Source organism: Leucoraja erinacea, chromosome 3 (assembly GCF_028641065.1).
Source record: "Leucoraja erinacea ecotype New England chromosome 3, Leri_hhj_1, whole genome shotgun sequence".
NCBI classification, from domain to species: domain Eukaryota; kingdom Metazoa; phylum Chordata; class Chondrichthyes; order Rajiformes; family Rajidae; genus Leucoraja; species Leucoraja erinaceus.
The window spans coordinates 62,877,143-62,894,365 of record NC_073379.1 but is presented as its reverse complement, the minus strand read 5'-3'; the positions used below and the strand labels follow the sequence as shown (position 1 = coordinate 62,894,365).

General features: G+C 39.6%; 1 protein-coding gene across 1 annotated transcript; it reads left to right on the top strand.

The window, feature by feature from the left end:
• Positions 1–4,045: 4,045 nt before the first annotated feature.
• kcnv2a (potassium channel, subfamily V, member 2a) lies at positions 4,046–12,008 on the top strand. The gene is made up of 2 exons (XM_055630666.1): positions 4,046–5,543; positions 11,076–12,008. Exons 1-2 carry the CDS (start codon positions 4,233–4,235, stop codon positions 11,349–11,351), a joined length of 1,587 nt encoding a protein of 528 aa, XP_055486641.1. The 5' UTR covers positions 4,046–4,232; the 3' UTR covers positions 11,352–12,008.
• Positions 12,009–17,223: the final 5,215 nt, after the last annotated feature.

Below are 17,223 nucleotides of genomic sequence, written 5' to 3'. Positions count from 1 at the left end.
TCAAGCGTGACTTAAGCTAATGTATTCATTTTGGATTTATTTTTAATGACCTGTTCTGGGATACCTCTGATAACTGGAGACCTCCATGAGCTTTTAGGACTGTTTAAAAAAGGTGCCTCCGGATCCAGCACGTGAAGCCTAAGGTCCCTCCCACATTCGACTGTACCCTCCAGGAGGGCAGTTGTAAGAATAGTATAGTTTATAGGAAGGAAGAAGGGTCTCAACCCGAAACATCACTCATTCCTTCCTATGCTGCCTGTCCCGCTGAGTTACGCAGCTTTTTGTGTCTATCTTATAGTTTAGTTTAGTTTAGTTTAGTTTAGAGATACAGTGTGGAAACAGGCCCTTCGGCCCACTGAGTCCGCACCGACCAGCAATACCCGCACATTTACACTATCCTACACACACGGGACAATTTGCACTTATACCAAAGCAATTAACTTACAAACTTGTACGTCTTTGGAGTGAGGGAGAAAACCCGTGGTCACAAGGAGATTGTACAAACTCCATACAGACAGCACCGGGTCGATCCTAGGTGTTCGGCGCTGTAAGGCAGCAACATTACTGCTGTGCTGCCGTGCTGCCCCAATAGTGTGGGGCTGAGCATGGCATCAGGCCACATCAATACGAATCTGGTCCATTTGCTTTTGATTGCAGGTCCTCTTCCCTTCAACCTCCAGTGTGGCTCTGGTTTTTGACCGCACTCTTGCTGCTATTTTTTTTTTATGTTAGTGCAGCTCCCCCAGTCTTTCTCCTTCCAATTTACCACTTCCTCTGTAATTAAAAAAAAAAACTCCTGCCTTCGTTATTATTCTGCTGAATCCTGCACTGACATTAATGTATGCCAGCAATCCACATCCTGTTAAATCTCCCAACGCATCTCTCATTAATGGCTGGGGGCACAATCAGAGGGCTAATATTGCCAGTGATTAACCTCAATTAAAATTAATTATCTCTGTTTGAAACTAGATATCATTTCTTAAATGCTAAACTAAGAACAGGGAAGGAGAGAAAGGAACATTTGTTGATCTGTGGGGAAAGTGGGGTTGAGAGAAATGTCTCAAAGAGGGTAAAACTAGGGGTGCCCATGGGGAGAGAGTGTAACTGGGTTCTCTCATCAATGAGTGAATGGGAGTAATAAGAGTGAGAACATAGACAAAAGAACGTAGGGGGTTGCTCATTGGGGAACCAGAAATGGAGGACTCACCTAAGCTGACCCATTGGGCATGTCTTGCTGCTCAGCATTTTAGGGAAATCAAAATCTTAACACTGTTGCTCTTTCCATGGATGCACCCTGACATTTTGAGTATCTCCTACATTTTCAGTTCTTGGCCCAGATGGAGTTGGTGCATGGTGCTCCACGTAAATGGACCAATTTCCACAAGCAAGGAATCTAACCACCTCTGACCAACCAAGAGTTTGGAACATTTCTCCCAATTGATCCACGTGGAGGATGCAGACAAAAGCCCCTCTAGCTGTCTCTGCTGATCAACCGGATCAATGACTGCTGGCGTAAGGTGAAAGGGCAGTATAATGCCAAGCAACTCCGGCAACCTCTCAAGATGACAGCACAGCAATCTCTGCGCAGATGAAATATTTACAGATGAAATGAAGAGGTGAGTTTGCTTCTTAAACTGCTGTTTAGTGGTGAATTTTAGGATTTTGGCAAGTGACAATGCAAAAAAAATGGCTATAGTCAAGTCTTCCAATACAAATTCTCTGTTTACTTTTGCAAGGTTTGTAACTGCCCACAAGCATGGGGAAGAGCCGATTCTGGACTTACCTGGACATTTACCTGTCTGTACATCTGGACGCCCGCAGCTGCGACTGCGGAGGGTTGAGGTCCTGACCACGGGGGAAAATGGAGGAGGACTGGCCAAATTTTGTGCCTTCCACCGCAGTGATGAATGCTGTGGTGGATGTTTGTGTTAAATTTTTTGTGTGTTCTTTATCATTGTACCGCTGCCGGCAAATTAATTTCACTTGCACTTTATGTGCAATGTGACAAAAATAAAACGGATTGATTGATTGAACTGATTGATTGATTGATTGATTGATTGATTGATTGATTGATTGATTGCTTGATTGATTGATTGATTGATTGAAGTGTGAAGTCCCAGACATTTGCTTTCCTGATTGCTGCTGGCAGCATCTCTGCACTCCACTGAAGTCTCTTACATTGGGGAACCTGTTTGACACCTGTTAAAGGACCACAAACCCATTGTTACAGTCACAGTTACAGTTTTGTTTATTGTCACGTGTACTGAGGTACAGTGAAAAGCTTTTGTTGCGTGCAAGCCAGTCAGCAGAAAGACAATACATGATTACAATCGAGCCATTCTTTAAAATGGACCAGACAGCTGCTAGGGAACTCTTTTATGATTTCACTAGATTTTGATGATGAAGGTTAGAAGAAGCATAGTTTGTAGAAAAGCACATCTTAGAGATTTCTGCATTAAGCCACATAGGTACTCAAATGTCTTCAAGGACATAGCATGTACAGGTAAAGGGACTGTATTTCATAGATAGGACATCAGATTAATCATTCATGTGATAAGGCCTTTAACCATTGGTGCAAACTGAATGTTGCCGACTATCTGTGAAATTGTTATGCTGTTGTGAAGCAGGCATGTCATGTAACTGTTATCTCACAGGAGCGTAATGCAAATACAGAGAATGTTCCCTGCTTAAGGAAACACTGCAAATGTACTAACTTGCTGACAGTTTCACCATCATAAATGCAGTGTATTCCGAGCCCCAATTATTATCAGTGGGCACAAGACTGGTTTGCAATGAACTCAAGCAACAACATGCTGCAAAAGCACAAAATGTAAATGAAGTGTGCGCATGTACGGGGCCTCTGCCATCATGGTTGACGAGCCCTGGGCCTGTGTTGCTTCGTCAGTATGTCTGATCAATTAAGAATGAGCCCTTTGTTGAGGAAGTTGAACTGACTAATGTCAACCCTTCTTATGCAACTATCAAGTATCAGGATGGACGTTGGTCAACTGTCTCACTTCGTGACCTTGCACCATGTCCGTCGTCTTCTCCATCAGCTCCGTCACTCCTTGATAATATTAATCGAGAACTTCCTCCAACACTCCCATCATCCCCTATGGAAACTTCTATAAGAAATTCTAAAATTGTAAATCTGAATAACAATACGAGTGAAGTTGATGACCAAGCAATATATGTACCAGCAGCTATTGAAACACCATTATCTCCTGAAGCTCCAATGCTGCGACGGTCATCAAGACGTACTAAACCTCCTGACCATCTCAACTTATAAATAGGAGGGAAGAATGAAGTGTGCGCATGTGCGGGGCCTCGGGCCATCGAAGCCTGCGGAATCAGTGATCATTTCCATGCGCTTTGAAGATGTGTATTACAGAAATGAGTTGCTTAAAGCTTAAATTTTAAGTAATTTAGAATTTTTCATTTGCCTCACAACAGTAATGCATAAGAATTCAATATATTATATGACTACAGGGCAGGCGGAAAACAGGATCAAGTTTCAATAGCAGTCCTCATCATCCTTAGTTTGTACAGATGGCACAATGCAGATACTATTTCTAACCGGTTGAGTGAGGAAAAAAGGACAGTCACTGCTTTTATGATTTTGTAACCATAGCTTCTTCTTGTGTTATTTGTACTAAATGACCTAATTTCAGGATTGTTCTGACAAGGCGTCATATTTACCCTGAAAGTATTGCAGAAAGCCTATTTGAACAATCCAGGTTATTGGATGATCAGCCCTTTGCTGTGGTGTTCTCACAGCATCTTTTATTAAACTTTTATCAATAATCCTAAAATGTTCTTGAATCTTGTGTTCAAGTTAATAGCATAAGGTGTTCTAAAATACCTAATGATGGTGCAGTTGATAACAGGTCAAGGATGAGAAACATCATTTGGAAGATTATTGATTCTAAAACATTCTTTCCCTATTCACAACCTCCCTCTGCCTCCCACCTCCCGCGTTACAAAATAATTAGATTTGTCAGTGAACAGCCAAGAAAGACGTCAGTGTCAGTGGGTGGAAGCAGATGAAATGGGATAATATCTAAATAGCCACCTAAGCTCTTAGATCCTCACAGTCAGCATATTAAAGGGGTCAGCAGCAATTCTCAAGCACGACTTTAACACTCCTTAGTTTAATAAACAATGCAGTTCAATTCACTCGTCGCTTTGATTGAACAGGCAGGTTCTTTATTAAGCAGGAACAGCAGGCAGAAATGTTAAAATTCAAGCTACGACGTCAGAGTCTGTTTGCAAACTACAAACAAAGGCAGAGTTTAAATGCATTGCAGCACCCGCAGAGTGATTTTGCACTAGTGAAAGAAAGAGCTTTAAAACAATGGAGTTCCATGCAGGACCTTGGGTGTGATTATGAAATTAAATATGATGACGAATCAGACTCTGATCAAGAGTTACCAACTGTCCCTCAGTCCAAACTACGCTCTCCCTTTAAAGACTATAATTTGAATATTAACGTTGGAGGCAGAATGTTCCAGATCAACTACCGCGCTGCTGCTCGATTTCCAAAGACCAGAATTGGAAGATTGGCTACTTACACCGATCCCACGAGGAAACTGGATCTGTGCGATGACTACAGTGTCAAAGACAATGAATATTTCTTCGATCGGGATCCTGCGATCTTTCACCATATCTTTAACTTCTACAAGACAGGAGTCCTGTGGATTAAAAATGAGCTCTGCCCCAGAAACTTTCTTGAAGAGATCCACTATTGGGGAATACGGATCAAATATAGCAACAGGTGCTGCAGAATCTCCTTTGAGGAGAGGCAAGATGAGTTAAATGAGCAGCTAAAGGTGCAGCGAGATCTCCAGGCTGAACTGGAAGTGGAAGAAGATGAAGAACATTTCAGGGACTTGATGTATGGTCGCCAGAGAAGAGTCATCTGGAACTTAGTGGAAAACCCTTTCTCTTCAGTTATAGCCAAACTGATGGCAGTGACTTCCAGTATTTTTGTGTTAGTCTCTATCGTAGCCATGGCCTTGAACACAGTTGAAGAAATGCAGTACAAAAGTCCAGCTGGCCAGCTGAGTGGGCACACCTACATGGAGCATGTGGAAACCATTTGCATCATCTTCTTCACTGCAGAGTATGTCCTCAGAGTATTGACCACTCCTGACATTAAGAAATTTGCACGAAGTACTCTCAACGGCGTTGACCTCATTGCGATCCTCCCCTTCTATCTCCAGATCACCCTGGAATGTTTTGAGGATGATGACTACGTGAAGCATGATCAGGATATAGAGAGGGTGGGCAGAGTGGGCAAAGTTGGCCAAGTGCTGAGGATCATGAGGCTTATGAGAATTTTCCGCATTTTAAAGCTGGCCCGCCATTCGACTGGACTGAGGGCATTTGGCTTCACGTTGAAGCAATGTTACCAGCAGGTTGGCTGCCTTTTCCTCTTTATAGCAATGGGCATATTTTCCTTTTCTGCTCTGGTCTTTTCTGTTGAACATGATGTTCCCGGAACTAACTTCACATCCATACCCCACGCTTGGTGGTGGGCTGCGGTGAGTTGACATGAACATCTTAAATGACTGGACTACAGTCATTTGTTTGCATAGTATGGGCGACAGATAGCACAGGGCGACAGATAGCACAATGGGCTAAGAGTTCGGCTGGCAACCGGAAGGTAGCCGGTTCAAATCCCGCTTGGAGTGCATACTGTCGTTGTGTCCTTGGGCAAGACACTTCACCCACCTTTGCCTGTGATGGAATGTACGGCGGCAGGCGTGGGCACACCGCGACGCCCTGTGTCTCCCTTTCAAGGGAGATGCTAAAAATGCATTTCGTTGTCTCTGTACTGTACACTGACAATGACAATAAATTGAATCATTTCATCATTTCATTTCATAGTGTTTATACTCAGACTTCAAGGTTAGTGTGAGGGGTGTTATGAGGAAGAGGTATCATTGTAAGAACGAGGGGTAAAAGTATCCTTTATGAACCAACTGTGATTGGGTCAATGGCACCTCTGTAATGCCCTCAAAATATGAGTGTTTTATAAGCAATGAGTACGCAGATCTGACCCTTCTTAAGCTAATATGGATTACGTTGAACCAAGTGTGACCTTTCCCCTTGGTACACCCTTGATCTGCACCAACAACTTGGAGTGAATTTAAATTTGATACTATTCCGTTTTGAAATGATGAAACAGTCCAACATTTGGATTGTTTTCAGCCATGTCCTTGTTAACGGTAGTGAGAGGGGCTGTCACCATTAGTCCACAACATGTGAAGACTACAATGGCAAGGGAAGCAAACCAGCGAATAAGAGAAATTATGAAAAATGAATACTGAAAAAGACTGCGTAATTATTTTTAATTTAGTTTTGTTATGATGTGAGTTTTATACAAATAAACTCCCTATATTCCACTTGAAATAATCTGTCATGATATAAACTCTTGGTAATCTTACTCAGTTTGACCATTTTCTCCACATCTTTGAAATGAATATATTCATTTTTTTTTCACCCTAGTTCAGGTTTTGTTCTTGTAAACTATCTCTAAATCTATTCCAATGACTCTACATCAATCGTTGTCTAAAAGGACCAAATCTGAACACAGCAATTTGAAAGGAGTCAAATCAAAGTTTTAATCTTGTTTTAAAGATTTTTAATGTGTAATAGATGATTTGGATTGGCTGCCCGACAGCTCCCACTTGCACTACATCAAATCCCCCACACATTTAAGATTCTGTCTTTCAAAAGCTATCTCCTCACTTACCAAAGCATAGTTTCTTACATACTTTAAAACAGAAACCTTTTTAAAGAGAACTTTAGAAAGCATGTAAAGCTGCTGCCTCACAGCACTGGAGACCCGGGTTTAATCCTGATCTTGGGTGCAGACAGCACCTGTTGAGTTTGCATGTTCTCCAGTTTCCTCCCACATCCCAAAGATATGCAACTCTGTAGGTTAAATGGTCTCTGTAAATTGCCCCAAGTGTGTAGGGAGTGGATGAGAAAGTGGGATAACATTGAACTAGTGTGATTGATGGTTAGCAAGGACTATGTGGGCAGAAGGGCCTGTTTCCCTGCTGCATCCTTAAACTACATTAAAGTTGATTACATTGCATTTCTTGACCTGAAGGCCGAAAACAAGGATCATCAGCAACCTTCATCTCATGATTCACTGCAATGTAGTTAAAGTTTCCTATAATGTAACAAATCATCTATGTCATTCCAGAGCAGTTAAGTTCTTAATTTGAATAAACGCTTACTTAGCTAAAAAAAAATCCATGGACTGAGTTTCTGGTTAAGTTCCAATCAGTCATTCTGTGAGAAAATACTCGTCAGATTGATCTCACTTTGAAAAATATTCCCTCACCCCCACGGAGAGTTTCCCCTCAGATCTATATCTTCATCAGCCAGGTATATCAAAAATGAAAACAAACAGATAATGTTAAAATACATCATATTAAGTTATTTAAAGTTGATATTTTTGTAGTTTGATTAATACTGCTGAGAATTGGCTAATTTTAGAAAACTGCATCACAAATCAGATTTTCATTCCACTGACTGGGTAACCTGATTTTAAATTGCTTAAAATCATTGTAAAATATACAAGCGTATTTTCCAAACATATTGCGATGCTACAATCAGAATTTTCATAACCCAAAATAAGGCATTTTAATATCAATGCCCTTGGCCCTCAGACATTTTGGAACATTCTGGAAGGATTGTAAAGTATAATTTGTAGAATCTCCCAAGGGTGATAATTCACCTTCAGTGCCGAGCTAGTTTGATGGCTTGGCCTGCTTTCATGTTTTAACACCAGCACAAAAGATTAGGAAAATTCAATTGTGGCGAGGGAAAATTGTGTTTAAAATTGTTATCTTCTGCACCAGTTTTGCTGATATCTGCAGAAATATGCTGGAAATGGAGAAATGTCATGCTTTGATCTCTTTTGGCTAAATTGTATTGATTTACCAAATAGCTGAATCTATTTTTCTTTATTTTCAATTCCACTTTTCATTCTACAATCCTTAATAGCAGATGTATTTCCATTTTCTACTTAGGTTCCATTGTTTTATATCGGTTTTGTTTATTTTTATCCAGTTCATTTTTTATCTCACTCTGTTTTATCTTTATTGCAAAATGATTCTCCACCAGGTCCTGTTTGGGGTTTTCCTTGCTTTCATTACCCAGGATTAGCACAAGTCTGCCTCTGCAGTTCCTATTTATATATTAATCATTTTGCACTCAATGTTCCCACTTGTCTTTCACTCCTGTTTAATTCTCTCAGCACTATTTCACCAGTAACCTATATTTTTAAGCCCAGCTGCCCATGTGCAGTCAGATTCTGGCATGTTGCGGCAGTAACAAAGAAATCACAAAATAAGTGTCCTAGCTCCCAGGTATTTTCCACACACCTAAACACCAGGCTCCATTTGTCTAGGAATCCCACTGTGAAATCCCACGTCTTTTTAAACTTAAGCTCACCCCTGACCCGTGATACAGAAAATAGGCATATCTTCCATATCCCCTGTATAATGTCTATTCATTGAACTAAACTGTGCTCACTTCTGGCTCAACCAAGCATATCATGGCAGGACTAAAGTAACCCACTCAGCTGGTCCAAATGTAATCAAATGGTATTTTTGATATTATCACAATATATTAATATTATAAACAGCTCTACAGGATTTTGGTTAGGCCACATTTGGAGTTTTGTGTGCAGTTCTGGGCGCCCCATTGCAGTAAAGATGTGGAGGCTTTGGAGAGGCTGCAAAGGAAGTTTACCAGAACGCTGCCTGGATTCGAGAGTTTCAGCTACAGGGGGAAGTTGGATAGACTTGGATTGTTTTCTGTGGAACATCGGAGGTTGTGGGGAGACTTGATAGATGTAAATAAAATGACGCGAGGCATAGATGGGGTAGACAGTCAGAACCTTTTTCCCAGGGTAGAAATGTCCAACACTATATGGTGAGAGGGGGAAAGTTTAATGGAGATGCACAGGGCAAGTTTATCTTACACAGAGTGTGGTGGGTCCTGGAACACATTGCCTGGGGTGGTGGTGGAAGCAGATATGATAGGCTTTTGGATAGGCACAGGGAAATGCAGGGAATAGCGGGATATGAATCATGTACAGGCTGATGAGATCAATTTAACTTGGCATCATGTTCGGCACAAACATTATGGGCCGAAGAGCCTGTTCCTGTGCTGTGCGGCTCTATGTTCTAATATGTTACTGCTTTAATCTGTATCCTTTCTGTCATTGCTTAGCCTAGCATAACAAAAGGAGAAAAACCTGAAACCACCACAATCTTTCCCGTGCCTCTCATCCTCTCCAAATGCTGAGAGAATGGAGCGACTGGGCTTGTCAATTTGAGGAAGGACATTCTTGCTATAGAGGGAGTGCAGTGTAGGTTCACAAGGTTAATTTCCAGGATGGCGGGACTGTCATATGTTGATAGAATGGAGCGGCTGGGCCTGTATACTCTGGAATTTAGGATGAGAGGGGATCTTAATGCAACATATAAGATTATTAAGGGTTTGGACACGGTAGAGGCAGGAAACATGTTCCCGATGTTGGGGGAGTCCAGAACCAGGGGCCACAGTTTAAGAATAAGGGGTAAGGCATTTAGAACGGAGATGAGGAAACACTTTTTCACACAGAGAGTTATGAGTCTGTGGAATTCTCTGCCTCAGGCCAGTGGAGGCCAGTTCTCTGGATACTTTCAAGAGAGAGCTTGATAGGGCTCTTAAAGATAGCAGAGTCAGGGGATATGGGGAGAAGGCAGGAAAGCGGTACTGATTGTGAATGATCAGCCATGATCACATTGAATGGCGGTGCTGGCTCGAAGGGCTGAATGGCCTACTCCTGCACGTATTGTCTATTGTCAAACTGCATGAAGAGCTAGGGTTGGTCTCAGAGCAGAGAAGATTTGAATAGAGGCTTTATAAAGGTGTTCTATATCATGAATTATTTTGATTGTGAAAATAATATTTTTTAGTGATTAAAGGGCTGGTAACTTTAAAGTGATTGGTAAAACAAAACAGTTGGAACATAAATATTATATTACTCAGCAATTTTTGTCATCTGTAATTCACAACTTGAAAGCCAATTCAATAGAGAATTTCAACAAGATGTCTATTGAAGGGAAGTAAATAGAGGCTGGAGGTAAAGTGTGTCCTAGGACTAATTGGCTAGCTCAGTGGTTCCCAACCTTTTTTTGGCCATGCCCCACCTAATCACCTCTAAAATCCTGATGCCCCCCTCCCCATGTGGTGATATATAATTCTTATCATTTAAAAAGTGAACTTCTAAATCCAATTCAATAAGGTTCTCCCATGACCTCGTGCGCTTCGTGCGACGTGCATGAAGAGCGATGGCGCGGTGATTATGTAATAACTACACAATAAAGACCTTTTTTACCCCAAAATAAACTGCATATGTTTACCTGATGGAAAATCCAAAAAAAAAAAAATCGAAAATTTGGACCCAGACCTCCTCAGTCGCGCTCAATTGCCCCCCTTAAAAATCAAATTGCCCCCCTGTGGGGCGTACGCCCCACGTTGGGAACCACTGGGCTAGCTCAATGCAAAAGCGAACATAGAATGGCCTTCTTGCATGCTGCTCTTTTTTAATGCTACCTCAGGCACTTTTACCTTCTTGTCTCTTCAAGATTCAAGATAGTTTATTGTCATGTGTCCCAGATAGGACAATTAAATTCTTGCTTTGCTTCAGCATAACAGAATATGGTAGGCATGAATACAGAACAGAATAGTGTGTCCATATATCATTATATAAATATATACACACATGAATAATTAAACAGATAAAGTGCAAATAAACAGATAATGGGCTATTAATGTTCAGAGTTTTGTTTGAGTTGCGTTTAATAGCCTGATGGCTGTGGGGAAGTAGCTATTCCTGAACCTGGACGTTGCACTTTTACCTTCTTGTCTCTTTCGTTGTTTCATGTAAATTCAAAGCAAGCTGTCTATCTCTTGTCACAGAATATAATTCTCTTCAGGCACAAGTGTGTTAAAAATAACCATTGTCAATGCCGATTATAAATGAGGATTTAATTTGATTACAGGTCAGCATTTCCACGGTGGGCTACGGAGATGTGGTCCCAGAGACAGCGCTCGGAAAGACTTTCGGTTTCGGCTGCATTGCTTTTGGGATCATTTTAAATGGTATGCCGATCTCCATCCTCTACAATAAATTCTCAGACTATTATTCACAAATCAAAAATTATGAATATGCAACTCCATCAAAGCAGAGAGGGGAAATTAATTTTTCGGGAAGAGCACGGAGGATGGCGCAGTGCTGCGTAGGGGTCTCGCACCACCACTTGCCCAGAGAGCAATAAATTGCGGAAAGCAGCCCCACTGTGACATCTGCTTTCCTTCTCTCTCTTTAGAAGATTAACATAGGTTAGAAGAAATATTTCACCGCCACAATGCAGGGAGCAAATTAAAACATTCTCAGAATAGTGAAGGATAAAATACAACTGGAGGTATTGTGAAACTATTCTCAATTTTTTATGGACTTGTTTTTCCATCCACAAAGCACTGGCTGGATGAAACATTTATTCTGCAGCACCACATGGGTAAAGCATCATTTTGTAAACGTAAAGGCACGATAAATGAGATTCATGGTGTAAATCAGGGAATGCGTATTCGGAGATTAGATTGAAAAGTACTCGAATGTAGAAAGAAGAGGAGAGAGCATGAAGAAGGGTCCCGACCCGAAATGTCATCTATCCACATTCTCCAGAGATGCTGTCTGACTCACTGAGTTATCAAGCACTGTTGTGTGTCCTTTTTTTAAAACTCTAATGTAGGGTTAGAACAAAGGAAGGTTTTGAGGACTGTCAGGAAAAGAGAAGCGGTTTGGATTTGCACTGAGACCACTGGATTTTGGAATGGGAGACATGGAAATTGGCAGATAATATCAAATAGGGCCTATAGTTAATTATTTGGAAATGTAAGAATACTAACAAGCTTGCTGAGCTGCAAATAGGAAATTAAATTAAATATTATTAGATTTTAATCGACTCATTTTAGTAGGGAGGAGGATGATTGTCGGCCTGCTGCGTCCCCCACGCTACCCCCCCCCCCCCCCACACAGACACACACTAACCACCCCCCCCTTGATATTATATTAATATCATCCATTTGCTCCTTTTACCCCATCCCCGCCCGAACCACTCACGCATAGCCCCCAACTCGCAGGCGCGTCTAGAGAGGGAAGGGGGGGGGGGGGGGGTGGAGGGGTGGAGAGAGGGGTGGGTAGAGACAGAGGGGGGGTAGTGAGAGAGGGCACAGAGAGAGAAGGGGCAGAGACAAAGAGAGATAGTGGGGGATGGGGGGGGAGGATAGGGGGGGGGAAGGGGGGGGGGGGAGAGAGGGGGGGGATAGAGATAGAGGGGGGAGGATAGAGGGGGGGGGGGGGGATAGAGGGGGGATAGAGGGTGGGGGGGAATATAGAGGGGGGGGAATAGAAGAGCTGACCGATCCAAGAGAAAGTAACCCCCGAGTATCTTTTGAATAACGGGGGGGGGGGGGGGGGGGGGGGAGGGGGGGGGGGGGGAGAGGGGGGGGAAGAGAGGAGTGGGAAGAGGAGGGGGAGGAGGGGGGGGGGGGGGCGCGAGGGCTGCGTCTTTTGAATAACGGGGAGAGGAGAGGTGGTTGGGGACATCACTCGCAACGCGCAGATTCAAGACGGCAGCACGCAGACCCATTGTGACATCATCAGCAAAAGACAGACGTTATTTTTTCCCAAAGTTGTTTTCAGATTTTTGAACATTTTCATTAATAACTTGAGAAATAAAGCATTAATTTTTCAGATTAGGCAATTTTGGACTCCACGGGACAAGATCTACCAGAATATGGAAACATTTTCCTGTTAGCACGTCACTTTTTCGAGAAGATGTGATTATACACACGCATGTTCAAGATCAGAGTTTTAATAGGGAACTAGACTAAGTGGGACCCGTTGGGTCCTATGTTCACAAGGAAGGGCTGGTCCCCCAAAGCAATATTCCTCCTCTCCACCAATTCCAATATTGGTGGCCAATGGGCGGGGGGGCTTTCTGGAGTGCTAGTATGGCCGTAGGGACTGCTTTCCAGAGGGCTAGTATTTGTGGGCCAAATGGATTATTGGGCTGGCAGCTCAGTCACTCAGGCCTGGTGGGCTGGCAGCTCAGTCACTCAGGGCTGGTGGGCTGGCAGTTCATTCACGGCTTTTCCTTGAAATTCCATTTCAAGCAGACTGTAGGCCACCACATTCAATTTCAAAGCATTTCAGGCAGAGTGCAGGCCACCACATTCAATTTCATACCATTCAGGCAGCCTGCAGGCCACCACATTCAATTTAATGTGGGGCGTTACCTTCATCGTGGTGATTGACAGGCGAGAGGACCAATCAGCTAATCTTAAGATTTTATTTAAACACTCATAACTTTTCTATTTTTCATCGATCGGAAAAATCCTCAGGGCTGCGTCGGCGGAGGAGGACTGTGAGTAAGATGGCCAAAAATCATAGCGATATATCGTAGCGTTTTTTCTAAAATCAATATACAGGCAGACAGGAAGTGGTCAAGATGAAACTTTTAGTTATATAGATAGATATGGATGAAATACAAAGATTCCATAATGTTTCAAGAATGAGAATTCAGAAAATAGTTCCCATTTGTGGGATTGTGTATGAACAAAGGAGCATTAAATAAATATAATAGCAAATATAGGAGGTATTTCTATACATTAACTATTATATAAATGTTAAACTTAGATAATTGAATGTGTAGGACCTCAATATTTAAAACAACAAATGAAACTTTTTTTCGATACAAATGATATACCAGGTACTTTGCCGTCTTTATTATGGGAAACTTACAAGGCATTTATGAGAGGAATTATAATTTCATATCAAAGTTTTCAAAATAAAAAGAATAAGACAGAACAAATGTTGTTAGAACAAGAAATCAGACAGTTAGAGTTAGATAATGCCAAAGATTCCATGACAGATAAACACAATAAGATAATATTACTGAAATTTAAACTTAATCGAATTTTATCGGCAAGAGTAATAAGACTATTCCAAATTACAAAACAGGAACATTTTGAGTTTGGTGACAAACTACATAAGCTTTTAGCTCGCCAATTGAAAAAACAAGAAAAGGAAAATACTATAACCAAAATTAAATCAGAGAAAGGTGAATTACTAATACTACCTAAAGATATTAATAATAGATTTGCTCAATTTTACCAAAACTTATATACATCTAAAATTAAAATAGAAGATAGTAAAATAATTTTTTTTCTAGATAACTGTAATCTTCCAATACTGGACCTTTTGGAACAAGAGGAACTAGGAGCTCAAATTACAATCAAAGAAATAGGTGAAACAATAAAATCGCTGAAAAATGGTAAGACACCGGGACCAGATGGTTTTAATAATGAATTTTATAAAAAATTTCATGAGATAACGACCCCTTATTTATTTAATTTATACTCCCATGCTTTTAAAGAAAACAAACTACCTGAAACACTAACAGAATCAACTATTACGCTTATTCCAAAAAAAGATAAAGATTTAGAAGATCCGGGCTCATACAGAGCTATATCACTTTTAAATACAGATCAGAAAATTTTAGCAAAGATTTTAGCAAGAAGATTAAGCAAATATATTAGTAAATTGATAAACCCTGATCAAACGGGGTTTATACCCAAAAGATACTCATTTAATAATCTGAGACGCCTGTTTAATATAATGTACTCGCATAAAGTAGAGGAAGAAGATATATCAATTATTTCTTTGGATGCAGAGAAAGCATTTGATCAGGTAGAGTGGCAATACTTATATAAAGTACTACAAAAATTTAATATGGGAGAGAATTTTATAACATGGGTAAAATTATTATATGATAAACCGATGGCAAGAATTTTAACTAATAACATGTTATCTCAAAAAATTCAACTATCAAGAGGTAATAGGCAGGGATGTGCATTATCACCCCTGCTATATGCCCTTATTATAGAACCCCTGGCTGAAAGTATAAGAATTCATCCGAATATTCAGGGCTATAATACCAGGGACTCAAAGAATAAAATCTCATTATATGCAGACGATATACTTTTATATATTACAAAGTCACAAACGAGCATACCTCATTTATTAAACTTAATAGAGGAATTTGGGTATTTTTCTGGATATAGAATAAACTGGAATAAAAGTGAAATCATGACATTAAAACCTCAAGAACCTACACATTTATTGAAGTTCCCCTTTAAAATCGCAAGAGAAACATTTAAATATTTGGGTATTCAGATTACTAGAAAATATAAAGCATTATTCAACGCTAATTTCATACCTTAATTAAATAAACTTAATACGCTGATTAAATTTTGGAAAACACTTCCCTTATTATGATTAGGTAGAATAAATGCAATAAAAATGATCTTCCTACCACAATTACTATACCTATTTCAGTCTATACCGGTATATATACCAAAATATATATTTTTTAAATTAGACTCTAATATTACTAATTATATTTGGGATTATAGATCACATAGAATCACAAAAAAACACTTATGTAAACCAAAAGAGGTCGGGGGACTTTCACTTCCGAATTTTATGTATTATTACTGGGCAGTGCATATTAAAAATATGATTTATTGGTTGGATAGTTCTACCCAACAGACAGAATGGATAAAAATGGAGAAGGAGGATTGCCATCCTTGTAATATAGGAACGATCCTCTTCTCCCCCAAAAAAACTGAATAACACAATATATAAGAAGAACCCAATTATATATGGTACAATAAGAATTTGGAAACAAATAAAATTATCTTTAAAATTAAGAAATCTATCATTGTTAATGCCAATTGCGAATAACCCTTTATTTAAACCATCTCTTATTGATAAGACATATAACCAATGGGAAAGTCTCGGAATTAGAAGGATCGGGGATATGTACGAAATGGGAAACCTACTATCATTCCAACAATTACAATTAAAATTTAAATTGAAAAACAACCAATATTTTAAATATCTTCAGATTTGCGATTTCATGAAAAAATATATACAAGGATATCAAAAAATAACCTCTGAAGTATTGGAAGAAGCAATGAATATTGAAGCTGACTCACAAAAATTAATATCATATTTATATAATAGTATTCTAAATATAGACCTACCATCGACAGAGGTACTTAGAGAAGAGTGGGAACGGGAACTAATGATAAAAATCACGAAGGTTACATGGGAAAAATACTTGATATATATTCACAAATGTTCAATTAATGTAAGACATAATCTAATTCAATTTAAAATTGTACATAGATTATATTATTCAAAAACAAGATTGAACAAATTTTATCCAAATATATCCGCCACTTGTGATAAATGTCTAGCCCAAAATGCAACTATAACACACTCCTTAGTTTCCTGCATAAAACTTTATAGATTTTGGAATGATATTTTTGAAATATTTACAAAATTATTCAAGACAAGAATGGAACCTAATACTGAAATGATTATATTTGGTGTAATGGAAGATGGGAATAAATTGAACACATCTCAAAATCTATTCTTTAACTATGGTTTAATAATAGCAAAAAAATTAATACTTAAATTTTGGAAGGGTACATCAATACCAACGCTTAAAATGTGTATTGCAAGTATGTTGGACACCGCTCATCTTGAGGAAATGCGATTCCTCCTAATGGATAAATCAGACCAATTCATAATGAGTTGGTCCCCATTCGTCGTTTTTTTGGAATCATATAGTGCAACACAATTGTAAAAAATAACTGTTTCAGGACTGGACGAGGGTTGGTCAAGATTATAAATAATTATCTCCTTTTTTTCTTTAATTTTATTTTCTTTTTTCTATTTTCTCTTTCTCAACTTTCTTCATTTACTCGTTTTCTTTCTTCACACACTATATATTTCACATCTTTCTATCCTTTACTATCTAACTTATTTTTCTTATTCTAATCTTTTTTCAATGTAACAAAAAAAAAAGAAGTTGTACATAAAATGTATTATGAAAATATATATTAGGCACTTTGGTGCCATATGACTGTACTTACTTCTAATAAAAGACAAAAAAATGTGTAGGACCTGTAGAGATGTATTCTATTGTAGCGGCCTGGCATACATGAGTTCTGTAAAATAGCTATTTTTGCTGTCTATATTACACAATTCAATGTAAATTTCAACCAACAAATTTC

Excerpts from the sequence above, each read along its gene's own strand:
- kcnv2a (XM_055630666.1), top strand. The coding sequence starts at position 4,233 with ATGTTAAAATTCAAGCTACGACGTCAGAGTCTGTTTGCAAACTACAAA. Across the intron at positions 5,544-11,075 it reads ACGCTTGGTGGTGGGCTGCG|GTCAGCATTTCCACGGTGGG; the intron begins GTGAGTTGACAT and ends ATTTGATTACAG.